The sequence below is a fragment of the Heteronotia binoei genome, chromosome 1, assembly GCF_032191835.1.
Source record: "Heteronotia binoei isolate CCM8104 ecotype False Entrance Well chromosome 1, APGP_CSIRO_Hbin_v1, whole genome shotgun sequence".
Taxonomy (NCBI): domain Eukaryota; kingdom Metazoa; phylum Chordata; class Lepidosauria; order Squamata; family Gekkonidae; genus Heteronotia; species Heteronotia binoei.
Window position 1 is genome coordinate 264,143,274 of NC_083223.1, and position 16,282 is coordinate 264,159,555.

Below are 16,282 nucleotides of genomic sequence, written 5' to 3' on the forward strand. Positions count from 1 at the left end.
CTGGCTCCACCCCCAAAGTCTCCTGGCTCCACCTCCAAAGTCCCCAGATATTTCTTGAATTGGACTTGGCAACCCTAAGCAGACTACCTGAAAACCCTGCTTCCACTGGAGATCGAACTCAGGTCGTGAGCAGAGCTTAGGACTGCAGTACTGCAGCTCTAACACTCTGTGCTACGGTGTTCTTGTGTGGGGAGGACAGGAAGACTTCCCTATGCCAGGCTCCAACTTGGGGCTGATTTAGGCACTCTGTACATACTCAGAGGCCTTTCCTTGAGCCTGAAATTTATAGAACTAAAGCAGTATATATTTAACAAAACTAGTTTAATCCCTCTTTCTCAGAGGTATTTGGTTCTGGCATTTTAAAGGTGAAAATAAAGGTACAACTCTCTAAATCTCTTTCTCAATCATGGCAATAAATTGTATTTATTTAATTTGCATCCTGGCTGCATTTTAAAGGAGCTGAACCGAAGTTCTTTTAGGCTAACTGTAATGCAGTAGCCATGCACCACTGAATTTTAATACTGAAATAGCTGAATAGCCTTAACTGGATACACCACGAGGGTCTGGGAGGCATAAAAATAACATAAGCACATTTCTTTGCCTAGCCTAACCTAGACTAGAGTTTATTCTGCTAAACAGCCTCCTGACATAATTCCATTCGGGGAAACCCTTGGATTCCATGTGGACATTTGAACTCTGTATGATAATATCTAGCTCTCTGAATTTATACCCAGTTAACTAATTTTATTGAACACTCACTAAAACCAATGCTTTCATGCCTATTAGGTAAAATAAACTTTCTTTAAGTTTATTTGTGTGGTTAGTTGCTTTCAAGCCACCACAATCTGAGCCAGACCTATCCACTAGCCTTTGGAAATACCTACTATCAATTTGTAAAAACTGACTTGGGGAACCCCTTGCCGCAGTGGTGTGGCTTGGTTTTCTCTAGAGTTTTCCTAATAGGCAGAGGCTTGACTAGGGTCTCTGTGCTAAAGAATTTATCCAGTCTGGTTAGGGTTGCCAAGTCCAATTAAAGAAAAATCTGGGGACTTTGGGGGTGGAGCCAGGAGACATTGGGGGTGGAGCCAAGAACAAGGATGTGACAAGCATAATTGAACTCCAAGGGAGTTCTTGCCATCACATTTAAAGAGACAGCACACCTTTTAAAATGCCTTTCTTCCATAGGAAATAATTAAGGATAGGGGCACCATATTTTGGGGCTCATCCAATCGTTTTGAAACTTGGGGGGTATTTTGGGGAGAGGCACTAGATGCTATACTAAAAATTTGGTGCCTCTACCTCAAAAAATAGCCCCCCAGTGCCCCCAATACCCACAGATCAATTTCCTATTATTCCCTATGGGAATCGTTCTCCACAGGGAATAATAGAGTGCCTCGTAGACATTTCCCTCCCCCCCCCACGCTTTCTAAAGGGGGGGAGGGCCTCCAAACTAGGGAATCCCCTGCCCCCTCCCTCTCTCACACACACACACTTACCAGATCTTCCTCCGGACAACTCTACTTCCTGTGAAAACGAAAGCAAAGAAAGGGAGGGGCCGTTCTCAAAAGCCCTTCCTGCTTCCGGCTTCCTGCCCAGCCTTAAAGGGGCAGACATTTTGCAAACGGCTCAGGAGCTCTACATGAAGCCTAAAGGTATGTTCTCCCCCCCCTCCACCCCCCACCCCCGCTTCCAGAGTTTTGAAAAGCGGGAGGTGAGGCTGTGAAACCAGAAGTCTCCCGCCAGAGCGGGAGATTTGGGAAGCCTAAGTCTGGTGGCAACCTACCTTCCTGGTGTTTCTGGGGGAAATACCAGGCTTTGGACCTGTGTTGGACTATCCGTTGGCAAGTCTGCTGACCCACCTTGTCAGACAGGTGGCAGACTTCGTCACACTAACAGAGACCTGATCTTTTGGGCAAGGCCACATTCTCTACAGTTAGTTTTGTTTCCTGAATGGGGTTGCCATATCCAGACAGGACAGATTGCTTGAGATCTAAAATGGAAGTCTAAGATGAGATCCCAAGGGAACCAGGCTCTGAGCTCACACCAAACTTCCATTACCCTGCAGAGAAAACTAAGTCTGCAGCCTGGTGCTGTGATTCCAGCAGATCTCCAGGCCTCCCCCTGAGAACTGATCTCATCTAATTTTAATCCAAATCACTGCTCTTCTGTTCTTTTTTTTTATTAAGGGGAGAGAGGTCCTTGCTACCTTACAAAGCCAGGTCTCTCCATTCTAAAAGACATTCAAATCCAAAAGTTAGATTTTTCTTGAAGGGGAGGTTTAGGGACAAAGGAGCCTTGCCTGCCCATGTGGAACTACCATTCTCTGACATTTCCCAGAATTCTGGCTTTTAAGTTCCCCATGGCACCAAACATTTAGACAAGACACTTCTAGGGAAAACAGAAGAAGAAGAAGAAAAAGACATTTCAATTATTATTATTATTGAGGTATTCATTAATTATTCAGGGGTCCCTCTTAGGTAGGTGGGGCTGAGAGAGCGCTGAGAGAACTGCTCTTGAGAGGACAGCTCTGTGAGAGTTATGACCGACACAAAGTCACTCCAGCTGCTGCATGTGCAGAAGTGGGGTATCAAACTCAGTTCTCCCAGATTCGAGTTTGCGTACTTACCCACTACACCAAACTGGCTCACTTAACCACTACACCAAACTTGTTACCAGGGATGTCACCTGGATTCTCTGTTAAAACTGCTGATGGTGATTTCCAGGGGTGGAATTCTAGCAGGAGCTCCTTTGCCACACACCCCTGATGCAGCCAATCCTGCATGAGCTTACAAAAAAGAGCCTTGTAAGCTCTTGGAGGATTGGCTGCATCAGGGGGGGTGGCCTAATATGCAAAGGCGCTCCTGCTAGAATTCCATCCCTGGTGATTTCAGACTATAATAGCGGATACAGAAGCAACCTCTGCTATCTGAGGACTGCACCTTGCAGCCTTATCCTTTTGCTAGATGGCTTATTCTCCGGATCATTTCCCTTCTAGCCTTCCACGACCCTCCACAGCTTCTCAGCTCAGTGGAACCAGAGACTCCCTTTCCAGCACAAGCAAAGTATCACTCAGGGAAGCCCAGCTGCTCAGACAGGACTCATTTAATCGCACAAGCCCGACGGCTAGACAAGGCAGTAACTTTACGAGGCCAGAGATGCTGCCGGTTTTCATTTTTAATACGCGGTGCTGGGCATCGCCCCACCGAAACAGTGGTTTGATTTTAGAGACGTTTTCTTCTCCGCTGAATCAAAAAAACGTCTAAGGCAGCTTCAAGAAGTGAAACAGACTGAACATAAAATGGGGGAAAAAATCATTTAAAACTCTTATAGAGGCAACCTTCTCCGCCGCTAACCCGATCTCTGCCAAAGTATCCTGAATAATTAAAGCCATTGTAAACATTAGATTGAATTATGCAAAATGAGAACATCGGAGAAGCCATGTTGGATCAGGCCAATGGCCCGTCCAGTCCAACACTCTGCGACACACAGTGGCCAGAAAAAGAAAGAAAACAGGTGCCATCAGGAGGTCCATCAGTGGGGCCAGGACACTAGAAGCCCTTGCACTGTTGTCCCCCCCCCCCAAGTACCAAGAATACAGAGCATCACTGCCCCAGATAGAGAGTTCTATCAATACCCTGTGGTTAAGAGCCACTGATGGACCTCTGCTCCGGATTTTTATCCAATCCCCTCTTGAAGCCGTCTATGTCTGTAGCTGCCACCACCTCCTGTGGCAGTGAATTCCATGTGTTAATCACCCTTTGAGTGAAGAAGGACTTCCTTTTATCCGTTCTAACCCAACCGCTCAGCAATTTCATAGAGTGCCCACGAGTTTTTTGTACTGTGGGAAAGGGAGAAAAGTCCTTCTTTCTCTACCTTCCCTATCCGATGCATAATCTTGTAAACCTCTATCAACTTTCAATGCGCTTTCCTACTGGGTTTTGCGAGATCAACCAGTAAAATCCAGTTGGAAAGTGCATCAGAAGTGAATTGAAAGTGCATTATTTTAGTATGCGTGATCGCAGCCTGTGTGTACAATTGCAAAAATGGTTAGCAAAGCAAATGAAAAAAAAAATGGGGGGGGGGGGAAGAGAGCTAGATTTGAGTCCAGTAGCACTTTAAAGACCTCCCTTTGTCAGATACAAGTAGGAATGGAGATATCTGCATCTTTATTATCATTGGGAGGGGGAGAGATGAAGTCTACCTCAGCCCCACCACTAGAGGGAACCTCTACTTTAGGGGTGTTGAACATGCAGTTTGGGGGCTGAATCAGGCCCCTAGAGGGCTCCTATCAGGTCTCCGAACAACTGGCTGTCATCTGCTTTCTTCTCCCAATATCTTGCTTCCTTCTATATAACAGCTTGCTTTGCCAGGCTCTCTCAATCGCATAGCAGAACTACTGAGCCAAGATTATCTTCCTTCTATTGGCTGAGGCTCCCCCCCCAGTCCCCTGGGGAAGGAAGGAAAGAGCCAGAGCTTCCTTTGCCCAGTTCCCTGGATCCCATGGGAGAAATACAAAGAAAGCATCTTTAAGACCAATGAGTGCTAACATTTTAAGCATGTTTTAAGTTTTTAAAAAATATATATTTGTATTTGTCTGTGTTCTTTATGAAATTTATATCTCTGCTACCTAATCTTAAATAGGTACACACATGGCCCAGCCTGACATGGCTCAGCCCAACTTGACATGGCCCGGCCCAAAAAGGTCTCATTTATGTTAGATCTGGCCCTCATAATAAATAAGTTCGACACCCCTGCTCTACTTCTTTACAGAGCCTCACACAGGGCTCTTTTTTTGTAGCAGGAACTCCTTTGCATATTAGGGCATACCCCCCAAATGTAGCCAATCCTCCAAGAGCTTACAGGGCTCTTCGTACAAGGCCTGTAAGCTCCAGGAGGATCGGCTACACCAGAGGGGTGTGGTCTAATATGCAAAGGAGTTCCTGCTACAAAAAAGGCCCTGCAGAGAGGTGCTGAGCTCCCCCTCCCTAGCAGTCTCCAAGTAGGGTCCTGCAGAGGACAGGGACCTCAGTAGGCATGATGCCATAGAGTCCACCCTCCAAAGCAGCCATTTTATCCAGGGGATGTGCTATAATTCCAGGGAAGCTGGCATCCCTAACTTGATGGCCTGGATGGTCCCTTCGAACTCTATGATTTTAAAACCAGGAATCTCTAAAGGCCTTAGATTATCTGGGAGGAGTGTTCCCTCTAAACTGAGTTAGCGCAAAGATTTTTAGCCTCCAGCTCACACATTTTTGTCTTCGCTCAGGAAGGAGGACCCCAGAGCGCACTAATGTATGCAGTAGCTCACTTTAATGCCGGTAGCTTGCAACTTTAATGCGAGTAGCTCACAAAGTAGAATTTTTGCTCACAAGACTCTGTAGTTAGAGGGAACACAAGACTCTGCAGCTTAGAGGGAGAGCTGGTTTGGTGTAGCGGTTAAGTGTGTGGATTCTTATCTGGGAGAACCAGGTTCGATTCCCCGCTCCTCCACTTGCAGCTGCTGGAATGGCCTTGGATCAGCCATAGCTCTTGCAGAGCTGTCCTTGAAAGGGCAGCTTCTGGGAGAGCTCTCTCAGGCCCACCCACCTCACAGGGTGTCTGTTGTGGGGGAAGAAGATATAGGAGATTGTAAGCTGCTCTGAGACTCTGATTCAGAGAGAAGGGTGGGGTATAAATCTACAGTCTCCTTCTTGTCTGGGAGGGGGGACTTTCTCTGCCTAAGAGCCTGGGATGCTGTGGTAAATCAGGACAGACCAGGGGTGGCCAGACTGCCGCTCAGGAGCCACATGTGGGCCTTCCACACATATTGTGTGGCTCTCAAAGCCCCCACCACACCACTGGAGAAGGCATTTGTGTCTTTAATAATCATTTCTCCAAACCAAGCCAGTTGACAACTTGGGAGAATGCATTTAAAGTTAAAGTTAATTTCTTTCCACCTCTCCCTCCCTCCTCATCTATTTTCCTTCCCTCCTTCCTTCCTTCCTCCCTCCCTTCCACATCTGACATTTATTCTATGTGGCTCTTACGTTAAGCAAGTTTGGCCACCCTTGGAATAGACAATATTGATCCGGACCGCTGGCCCGACGGTCTAAGGCAACGTATTACTGGCAAGACAGCCCAGCATGGTGGGAAGAGGTTCGATCCGTCCATCTCAGGCAAGAAAGCTGAGAAAGGCCTGTCTCTGCCGGGGACCCTGGAAAGCAGCCACCGGTCGGAGCAGATAATCCTGTAGTGGGTGGATCAATGATCTCACAAGGCAGTGCGGGGGATCTTCTGGATTCCGTTGGTCATCTACCAGCCAAACACTGCCTGGAAAATAAGCTTCTGTTCGGATAAAATGCAAGGCCACGATTTACTGGAAGTTATTTGGTTCGTCTGTGAAACTCGTGCTTGGACTGCCAACAGTCCCGCAGACCCTGGCCTCGCTCACCAAATGCTGGTTGCTCTCTCTGGCCAGGCTGAGGGATTCTGCAGGGTTATTTTTTTCAGGGGAGCCGTAGGATTGCCAGGTCTGGGTTCGGAAATACCTGGAGATGTTAGGGATGGAGCCTGGAGAGGGTGGGGTTTGGGGAGGGGAGGGAACTCAGCAGAGTACAGTGGCATAGAGCAGGGGTGTCAAACTCATGAGGGCCGGATCTTACATGAATGAGACCTTGTCGGGCTGGGCCATGTGCGTCATAAAAGGTAATGCCAGGTAGCAGAGATAGAAACTTTATAAAGCTCACAGACAAACACAATTCAAGATTTAAACAACGGACAATAAAACATGCTTAAACCTTTAGCACTCATTGGTCTTAAAGGTGCTTTCTTTGTATCTCTCCAATGGGATCCAGGGAACTGGGAAAAAGGAAGCTCTGGCTCTTTCTTGCCTTCCCCCAGGGGCCCAGGACGGGGAGGAGCCTCAGCCAACGGAAGGAAGAGAAGCCTGGCACAGTAGCTCTGCTGTGCAATCGAGAGAGCCTGGCAAAGCAAGCTATTCCTCCCCCCTGCTCCTCCCCAAGGGAGCAGCCTCAGCCAATGGAGAAAATAGAGGTTTTGCTCTGTAGCTCTGCTGTGCAATTGAACAAGCCTAGCAAAGCAAGCTGAGACACAGAAGGAAGCAAGAGAGAGGAAGAAGGAAGCAAATGACAGCCAGTTGCTGGGGGGTGTGATAGGAGCCCTCCAGAAGCTTGATTCGGCCCCCGGGCCGCATGTTTGACACCCCTGCCATAGAGTCTGCTCATTAAAGCAGCCATTTCCTCCAGGTAGGGTTGCCAAGTCCAATTCAAGAAATATCTGGGGACTTTGGGGGTGGAACCAGTGGTAAGGTTGTGACAAGCATAACTGAACTCTAAAGGCAGTTCTAGCCATCACATTTAAAGGGACCGCACACGTTTTAAATGCCTTCCCTCCACTGGAAATAATGAAGGATAGGGGAACCTACTTTGGGGGCTCATAGAATTGGACTCCCTGCTCCAAACCTTTTGAAACTTGGAGGGTGTTTTGAAAAGAGGCACCAGATTATATACTGAAAATTTGGTGCCTCTACCTCAAATAACAGTCCCACCCAGAGCCCCAGAACCCACAGATCAATTCTCCATTATATTCTACGGGAATCGGTCTCCCTAGGGTATAATGTAGTGCGGAGCAGACATTTCCCTCCCCCCTCCACTTTCTGATGACCCTGAAGCAGGGGGAGGCCTCCAAACCAGAGGGGGCGGAATCCCCTACCCCCGCCTGGGGATTGGCAACCCTACCTCCAGAGGAACTGATCACTATAATCTGGAGAGGAGGAGAGTTGGATTTATGCTCCATCCTTCCCTCAGAGGTGCTTTCACACGAGATTTGGCCCACCTCCCAATCAGATCAAAAGCGAACTCGGAAACTGCAGCTAGTGCAGAACGCGGTGGCCAGGCTGCTAGTGGGACTGCCCCGGTGGGAACACGCGCGACCTAGGCTGAGGGAACTGCACTGGCTGCCAATTGTATTCCGAGTCCGCTACAAGGTGCTGGTTATTACCTTTAAAGCCCTATATGGCCGAGGACCTGCCTACCTTAGGGACCCCCTCTCTCCATATGTTCCCCAGAGAGCACTGAGATCCAGCTCCCAAAGTCTTCTAAAAATCCCTGGACCAAAGGAGGCCACACTGAAAGTAACGAGGGAGCAGGCCTTCTCAATAATGGCTCCCCACTGGCGGAATCAGCTACCGGAGGAAGTGCGAGCCCTGCGGGACCTTAACCAATTCCGCAGGGCTTGCAAAACTACCCTCTTCCAACAAGCTTATAGGGAACTCTGAATGTGACATCTAGCCATCTGGATAGACATCCCACTGAATGTAGCACCTATAATTTACTATGGTTTTATAATTTTTATGTAACTTTTTAACTGTATTTTAACTATCTTTTATGAATTGTATAACTGATCATGGTATATACCATGTCCTGTTAGCCGCCCTGAGCCTGCTTCAGCGGGGAGGGCGGGATATAAATAAAACATTATTATTATTATTATTACTTTAGTGTTCTATGGAAGAGGTTGTTGATACTGATTAACTGTGAAGCTGTATGAATTGTGGTTTGTGGATTATTTGATTTGAAGGAAAATGGAGTAGAGCTTTCCACTGCTTGAAGATTTGTTGAAACAGGAGCTACAAGTCGACCACCTGTACTTTGGTGCTCTACTATCTTCTATGGATGCACTCTTTGAGAGTTTCGTCTGTGTCTCTATGTATTTGTGTATTCTCACCATTATCACATTATTGTATTGCTATATAGTCTTAGTAATTGCTGGTCACTATAACCATTTGTGGTTGCGTGTTTATTCATTTACCAGTGACCTCTCTCTGTTGTAAATAATCCCCAGGTGGGGGCAGGGGACCCCCTAGTTTGGAGGCCCTCCACTTTGTTTTAAAGAAAGACATTTAAAAGGTGTGCAGTTCCTTTAAATGTGGTGGCCGGAACACCCTTTGGAGTTTAGTGATGCTTGTCACAACCTTGCTCCTGGCTCCACCCCAAAGCCTCCTGACTCCACTCCCCAAAGTTCCCAGACATTTCTTGAATTGGACTTGGCAACCCTAGTCTTTAAGGTGCTATGTCATGAGCCCTGACGAGGAGGAGCTGGAAGGGTTAACAGACCTAGAAGAGTTGCCAGCCAGTTCCTCAGCTGAACAAACAGCAGCTGGCCCATCAATCACTCTCATGGCACCAGTGTCAGCTATTGACAATCATTCTCCTCCAAGCTCTCCTCCTCCCATCTCAAGAGTTCGAAGCAGGCTCCAGAAAGGACTTTCAGAGCAAAGACATGAGGCACGCCGATGCTTCAGATCTCTCAGCCCTGAGTTCTAGCAGAGTCACCGCCACCCAGATTGCAGGCTGATTGAGACTCCCATATATCTCTTGTGGAAGCAACAAGTCTATTCTCTGGCTTGCATCCACGCTCCTTCCGGATCCTGACCTGCTTGATTTCTTTGGCACCCTGACCTTGTGTCTTTTGCACATTGACTTCTGATTCTGGTTTGTGATTCTGCACATAAACATAAACATTGGTGACTTGGTTCCTGCTTGATTTTCTCGACTTTGACCTTGGACTGGCTTTGGACTCCTGCCTGCCTGCACCCTAAGAACACGACATGCTAAGGGACACTTGCTTTTTTCTACTGCTGCAGACAGACTAGCACACCTTCCCATCTTGACCGGTAATTGATTATTACATGCTTCACAGGCAGAGAAAACCAGAAGGGCGGTGCCCAAACAGGATTTTGCATAATGTGTTTTTGTAATCCTGTTGTTCATGTATTCCAGGGGTGGCCAACAATAGCTCTCCAGATGTTTTTCCCTACAACTCCCATCAGCCCCAGCCAGCATGGCCAATGGCTGGGGCTGATGGGAGTTGTAGGCAAAAACATTTGGAGAGCTACTGTTGGCCACCCCTGATGTATTCAGCCCTCATCTTATTTATTTCATTCCATCTTTCCATAGCACATTCAAAATGCTAACCTGGATTCTTTCCTGCTTATGTTTCTATGGCTGACCCCGATTGGCAGGCTATTTTCTGTCCTCGAGAACTTGGCGCTGTTTCTGTTACGACTCATGATCCTGGGAAGTGTGCTAGACTGCTGGCCAGAACAACATGTGCAGGACTATGGGAAGGCTGTCGGATTAGAACTGGGGAGAGTTGAGTTCAGGGCAGTTTTTGAGCAGGAACGCAGTTCCAGCTGGCTTGGCCAGGGCTGGAGCTCAGAAAAAGGTCTCCAGGCTCTGGCAGAGGGAAGGCACTAGACAGCCATGTTTGGTGTACAGCCAGTTTGGTGTAGTGGTGAAATGCACAGACTCTTATCTGGGAGAAATGGGTTTGATTCCCCACTCCTCCACTTGCAGCTGCTAGAATGGCCTTGGGTCAGCCATTGCTCTCGCAGGAGTTGTCCTTGAAAGGGCAGTTTCTGTCAGAGCTCTCTCAGCCCCACCCACCTCACAGGGTGTCTGTTGTGGGGGGAGGAGGTATAGGAGAGCCAGTTTGGTATAGCGGTTAAGTATGGAGACTCTTATCTGGGAGAACTGGGTTTGATTCCCCACTCCTCCACTTGTAGCTGCTGGAATGGCCTTGGGCCTGCCATAGCTCTCGCAAAGCTTGTCCTTGAAAGGGCAGCTTCTGGAACAGCTCTCTCAGCCCCACCCACATCACAGGGTGTCTGTTGGGGTGGGGGGGTGGGGGTAAAGGAGATTGTGACCGTTCTGAGATTCAGAGTATAGGGCAGGATACAAATCTAATTTCTTCCTCTTCTTCTCCCAGACTGTGAACTCTGACCTCTTTGCCACCTCCAACCTCTAATGGGCGTGCTAGGAGAGCAAGAGACACAGAGCCACCCATGAGTGCCCCCACCTGGGAGAAGCGGGGCCTGCCGCTGCCTGCTCTGCCACACATGGCTGTCTCTCTCCGGCTGTGTTTGGGAGAGGGGGGGGGGGCAAAACAAGGTCTCTCATTGGGCTGTGTGAGAACACACATCCATGAAATGCAGCTGATGGCAGTGCACTGCTCTGTGTCAATATATGGAAAGTGACTTACTGAATGGGCGACGACACTTCTGGTGATGTCAGGGGGTGTGACCTAACAGGCAAATGAGTTCCCGCTGGGCTTTTTCCACCAAAAAAATGCCCTGGTTGAGTCCAAATCTCCACTCAGCCCTGATGCTCACTGGATGACCCAGCCAATCTAACCTACCCTACAGAATTGTAGTAGGTAAAAATGGAGGAAAGAAGATAGGGTTGCCAAGTCCAATTCAAGAAATATCTAGGGTCTTTGGGGGTGGAGCCAGGAGTAAGGCTGTGACAAGCATACCTGAACTCCAAAGGGAGTTTTGGCTATCACATTTAAAGGGACATCACACCTTTTAAATGCCTTCCTTCCGTTAGAAATGGAGGATGGGGCACCTTCTCTGGGGACTCATAGAACTGGACCCCCTGGTCCAATCTTTTTGAAACTTGGGGGGTGGGGGGGTTGTGTTTTGAGGAGAGGAACCAGATGCTATGATGAAAATTTGGTGCCTATCTCTCAAAAGACCCCAAGAGCCCCAGATAACTGTGGATCAATTCTCCCATTATATTTTATGGGAATTGGTGTCCATAAGGAATAATGGAGTACCCAGCAGACATTTCCCCCCCCCCCCCCCGGATCTCTCTAGCCAGCCCAAGTAGGTCTCGCCCGCCCGGGACTCTCCTTTCTTGCGTCGGGTTATTTTGGCCGCGGCTCCATCCCCACCTTACCTGTATGTTCCTTTTGATTATCTCCCTGGTGAGGTGGACCTTTCCAGTGCTGGGGTCTACCCCAGCTAGCGGCACCATGACTTCTCCGATGACATCATCTCGGGAAAAGCGGTCAAAGCTCAGCACCAGGAAATGAAGGACTAGATCCTGAAGCTGGCTGTAGGGGATCCCGTAGAAGGTGAAGGTCTCGTCGAAGACAGGGTCCAAGGTCTTGCGGAGGACGCGCGTCTTCACTCGGTGCCTCTTATCCGGCAGGATTGTCATCTTGATGTAGGGGTCAGAGCCCTGATTGTGTTCGTCCATGACCGGCAAGCCATGGGCTTCTTGAATGGTGACCACCAGCGCCTTCTTGGGGAAGTTGTAGTCCACTGAAAAAGTCAGCGTTCCCAACATGATGTCCTCTTCTGGGGATGACGGAGAGGAAGGTTTGCTGCCGGCTGGGGTCAAGCTTTGATCCGGACTCAGTTCTTCTCCGTAACTGACCTTGATCGGGAGTTGGTTGACACAAGGGGCCGCCATGCTCAACCCGCCGGGGGTAACGTCGGAGCTCACGAGCCCCGCTTCTGCGGCGTCTACGGAAAGGTTTCCTCTACCGTCTTTCACGGCAGCGCCTGTCTTGTCTCGCCGGATCCTTATGATTTTCTTCTTGTTGCTCAAGGTCTCCGGGTAGATGCTGATCCCTTTCAGCATGTGGATGAACTTGTAAGGAGGGCTCTTGTGTTTTTTCTCCGCTTGCTGATGGCAGCAAGTCCATACGAACACGGTTGCGGAGACAGACACCACTAAGACGGTGGCGCCGATGAGGCCGGCCACAACTGGGGAGACATCTGGACAGAGGGAAAGGAACAAAAAAAAAAAAATCAGAACGGACCAGCCATTGCAGTTGCAATGGGAAAGCTGGTTTTCAGATTTCCGCAATCCAAACCCTACTGCACCGTTTACTGATGTCTTATGTTCCCTCTAACCTGCAGAGTCTTGTGAGCACAAATTCTACTTTGTGAGCGACTGGCGTTCAAGCTGTGAGCTACTGCATAAATGAGTGTGCTCTGGGGTCATCCTTCCCGAGCTGAGACAAATATGAGTGAGCTGGAGGCTAAAAATCTTTGAGCTAGCTCACGCTAACTCAGCTTAGAGGGAACACTGCAGCTGTCCCATTCTGTTGATGGCATGGACATAGACCAGGTCCCCCCGATCTTTTTCAGCCTGTGGACACCTCGATACAGGGAGATGGGTGCCACCAAATGGCTGCCGGAGAAGGGGAAGCCACACCTATGCACAGAGGAAGTCCAAGTGCAGGGGAGAAAAGGAGTAATTAAAAAAAAAACCCAGCTCTGGGAAAGAGGCATGAGGGAGAACAAAACCAACACTGGCGGCAGCTGCCACCAAAGCAAACTTATTTTCATCTGCACAGCTGACCAGATCACCATAAGCCAATCAAGTCATATTGGTTAAGAGCCTCACCCACTAGCTGAAAACACTCTGCAGTCACCAGGAAAAGGTCTCAGTGGGCAACACGGTTGAAGAGCCATGACTTAGGTTGTGTCACCTACCTCCACTCTCCATGAGAAAGGCGGATAATGAAATAAAGGAAACAAATGGGTGGAATTCTAGCAGGAGCTCCTTTGCATATTAGGCCACACCCCACTGATGTAGCCAATCCTCCAGAAGCGTACAAAAAAAGAGCCTTGTAAGCTCTCGGAGGACTGGCTACATCAGGGGTGTGTGGCCTAATATGCAAAGGAGCTCCTACTAGAATTCCACCCCGGAAATAAATCAGACAAAAGCACCCTGCTACCAGTGTTCCCTCTAAGCTGAGTTAGTGTGAGCTAGCTCACAGGGTTTTTTTAGCCTTTGGCTCACACATTTGTGTCTTAGCTCAGGAAAAAATGGCCCTAGAGCAAACGCATTGATGCAGCAGCTCACAACTTGAATGCCAGTAGGTCATGCAGTAGAATTTTTGCTCACAAGATTCTGCAGCTTAGAGAGAGAATATTGCCTGCTACCAGGGCTTTTAGGGTAAAAAGCCCAGCAGGAACTCATTTGCCTATTAGGCCACACCCTTGACATCACCATTGTTTAACATAGGAACTCATTTGTCTATTAGGCCGCACCAAGCTGGAACTGTCTATTAGGCCAAGCCAGCTGGAACTGTGTTCCCGTGCGTTCCTGTAAAAAAAAAAGCCCTGTCTTCTACTCAGTAAGCAGACACATCGGATCATTGGGCAGTCTCAAAAATAATAATAATGGGTTGAATCCTGCAGTTCTGTTCTGGTAATGGCGGCGCTATCCGTCGGTGCCAGAAAACTCCCCTTCCCTCCTGCATTAGAGAAAAGGTCTCTGCATGGGGGGCGGGGAACCACTGGCATTATCAGAACTGATCCACAGGATTCCGCATTATTGTTGCTGTTGTTATTACTATTATTATTACCACCCAATAGGGTTATCAAGTCCAATTCAAGAAATATCTGGGGACTTTGGGGGTGGAGCCAGGAGCAAGGTTGTGGCAAGCATCATTGAACTCCAAAAGGAGTTCTGCCCATCATATTTGAAGGACCCGCACACCTTTCAAATGCCTTCCCTGTAGGACTGGCTAGCCCCTGGTTCAGTCTGGGAACCCCCCCACCCGGAAGATTCCACATTGGGCCGGTGGGGGAAGCTCCCCCGACATGGCCAGCACAATGACAAAACTTGGAAGTGACATCATCGCGTAATTGCTGGCGTGTTGTGACCACTCTAGGCATTCCTGGGAAAACTCTAGGGTTTTCCTGGGTGCTCTAGCCATTTGGGAGGGAAAACTCTGTGGTACAATAGGAGAGGCAGTTTGGTGTAGTGGTTAAGTGTGCGGACTCTTATCTGGGAGAACCGGGTTTGATTCCCCACTCCTCCACTTGCACCTGCTAGCATAGCCTCGGGTCAGCCATAGCTCTGGCAGAGGTTGTCCTTGAAAGGGCAGCTGCTGTGAGAGCCCTCTTTAGCCCCACCCACCTCACAGGGTGTCTGTTGTAGGGGAGGAAAGTAAAGCAGATTGTGAGCTGCTCTGAGACTCTTTGGAGTGGAGGGCGGGATATAAATCCAATATCTTCTTCTTCTACCATAGAGTTTTTTCCTCCCAAATGCCTAGAGTGGCTGCCGCACGATGTCACCGGAGGCACCAAGGGACTTGGCAACCCTACTTTCCTCCATTGGAAATAATGAAGGATAGGGGCACCTTTTTGATGGGCTCATGGAACTGGACCCCCTAGTCCAATCCTTTTGAAACTTGGGAGGGTATTTTGGGGAGAGGTACTGGATGCTATTCTGAAAATTTGCTGCCTCTATTCAAAAAACAGTCCCCACAGAGCCCCAGTTACCCACAGATCAATTCTCCATTATACCCTATGGGAATTGGTCTCCATAGGGAATAATGGAGTGCCCAGCAGACATTTCCCTCCCCTCCCTCCGCTTTCTGATTACCCTGAAGTGGGGGGAGGTCCTCCAACCGGGGGATCCCCTGCCCCCACCTGGGGATTGGCAACCCTACCACCCAATAGTAAATAATGCTAATCTAACACAAGAGCTAAAGCAGCATGAGGTGGGGTGGGAAGGAAAGAGGATTTTTAACACTTCTCTTCTCTTTTGGACTTGAGAGTTTGTACTTAAATCTTCCTGTCGGGGTTTAACTTAGGAATACTGAGCTTTGGAACTTTTTAAAGTATAGTTGCCAGCTCTGGATTGGGAAAGCCCTAGAGATTTAGGGGGTGAAACTGGAGGAGAGTGGGGTTTGGGAAGGGGAGAGACTTCAATGGGATATAATGCCATAGCGTCCACCTTCCCATTTTTCCCCAGAGGAACTGGAGATCAGTTATAATGCTGAGAGATAACGAGATTGGAGATTATTAACCCAAAAGGACCACGATGCGTGAGGTAAAAATCAACAACTAAATCACACTGCATTTTACACAGTGATTTAGTTGTTGATTTGTACCACCTGGAGATTGACAACCCTACTTTAAGGGACGCCCAGATGAGTAATTAAAAGAAGGTCAGTGGATGTTTTCTAGAGGCTTGCAATATGGACGACTACAAATTGTCATAAATTATGACTAGGGTTGCCAATCCCCAGGTGGGGGCAGGGGATCCCTCGGTTTGGAGGCCCTCCCCCCGCTTCAGGGTTGTCAGAAAGCGGGGGGGGGGGGAAGGGGAGGGAAATGTCTGCTGGGAACTCTGTTATTCCCTAGGGAGATTTATTCCCATAGAAAATAATAGAGAATTGATCCGTGGGTATCTGGGGCTCAGGGCGGGGCTGTTTTTTGAGGTAGAGCCAGCAAAATTTCAGTACAGCATCGAGTGCCTCTCCCCAAAATACCCCCCAAGTTTCAAAAAGATTGGACCAGGGGGTCCAATTCTATGAGCCCCAAAAGAAGGTGCCCATATCCTTCATTATTCCTATGGAAGGAAGGCATTGAAAAGGTGTGCTGTCCCTTTAAATGTGATGGCCAGAACTCTCTTTGGAGTCAATTATGCTTGTCACAGCCTTGATCTTGGCTCTACTCCTAATGTCTCCT

General features: G+C 48.6%; 1 protein-coding gene across 1 annotated transcript in view; it reads right to left on the bottom strand.

Annotated features, from left to right (window-relative positions):
• Positions 1–16,282, bottom strand: part of SYT11 (synaptotagmin 11) — a 48,579-nt gene that overhangs the window by 14,389 nt on the left and 17,908 nt on the right. Inside the window, exon 2 of the mRNA XM_060255097.1 lies at positions 11,739–12,565. Within this exon, the coding sequence (XP_060111080.1) occupies positions 11,739–12,565 (827 nt within the window). The remainder of the gene's footprint in view (positions 1–11,738; positions 12,566–16,282) is intronic.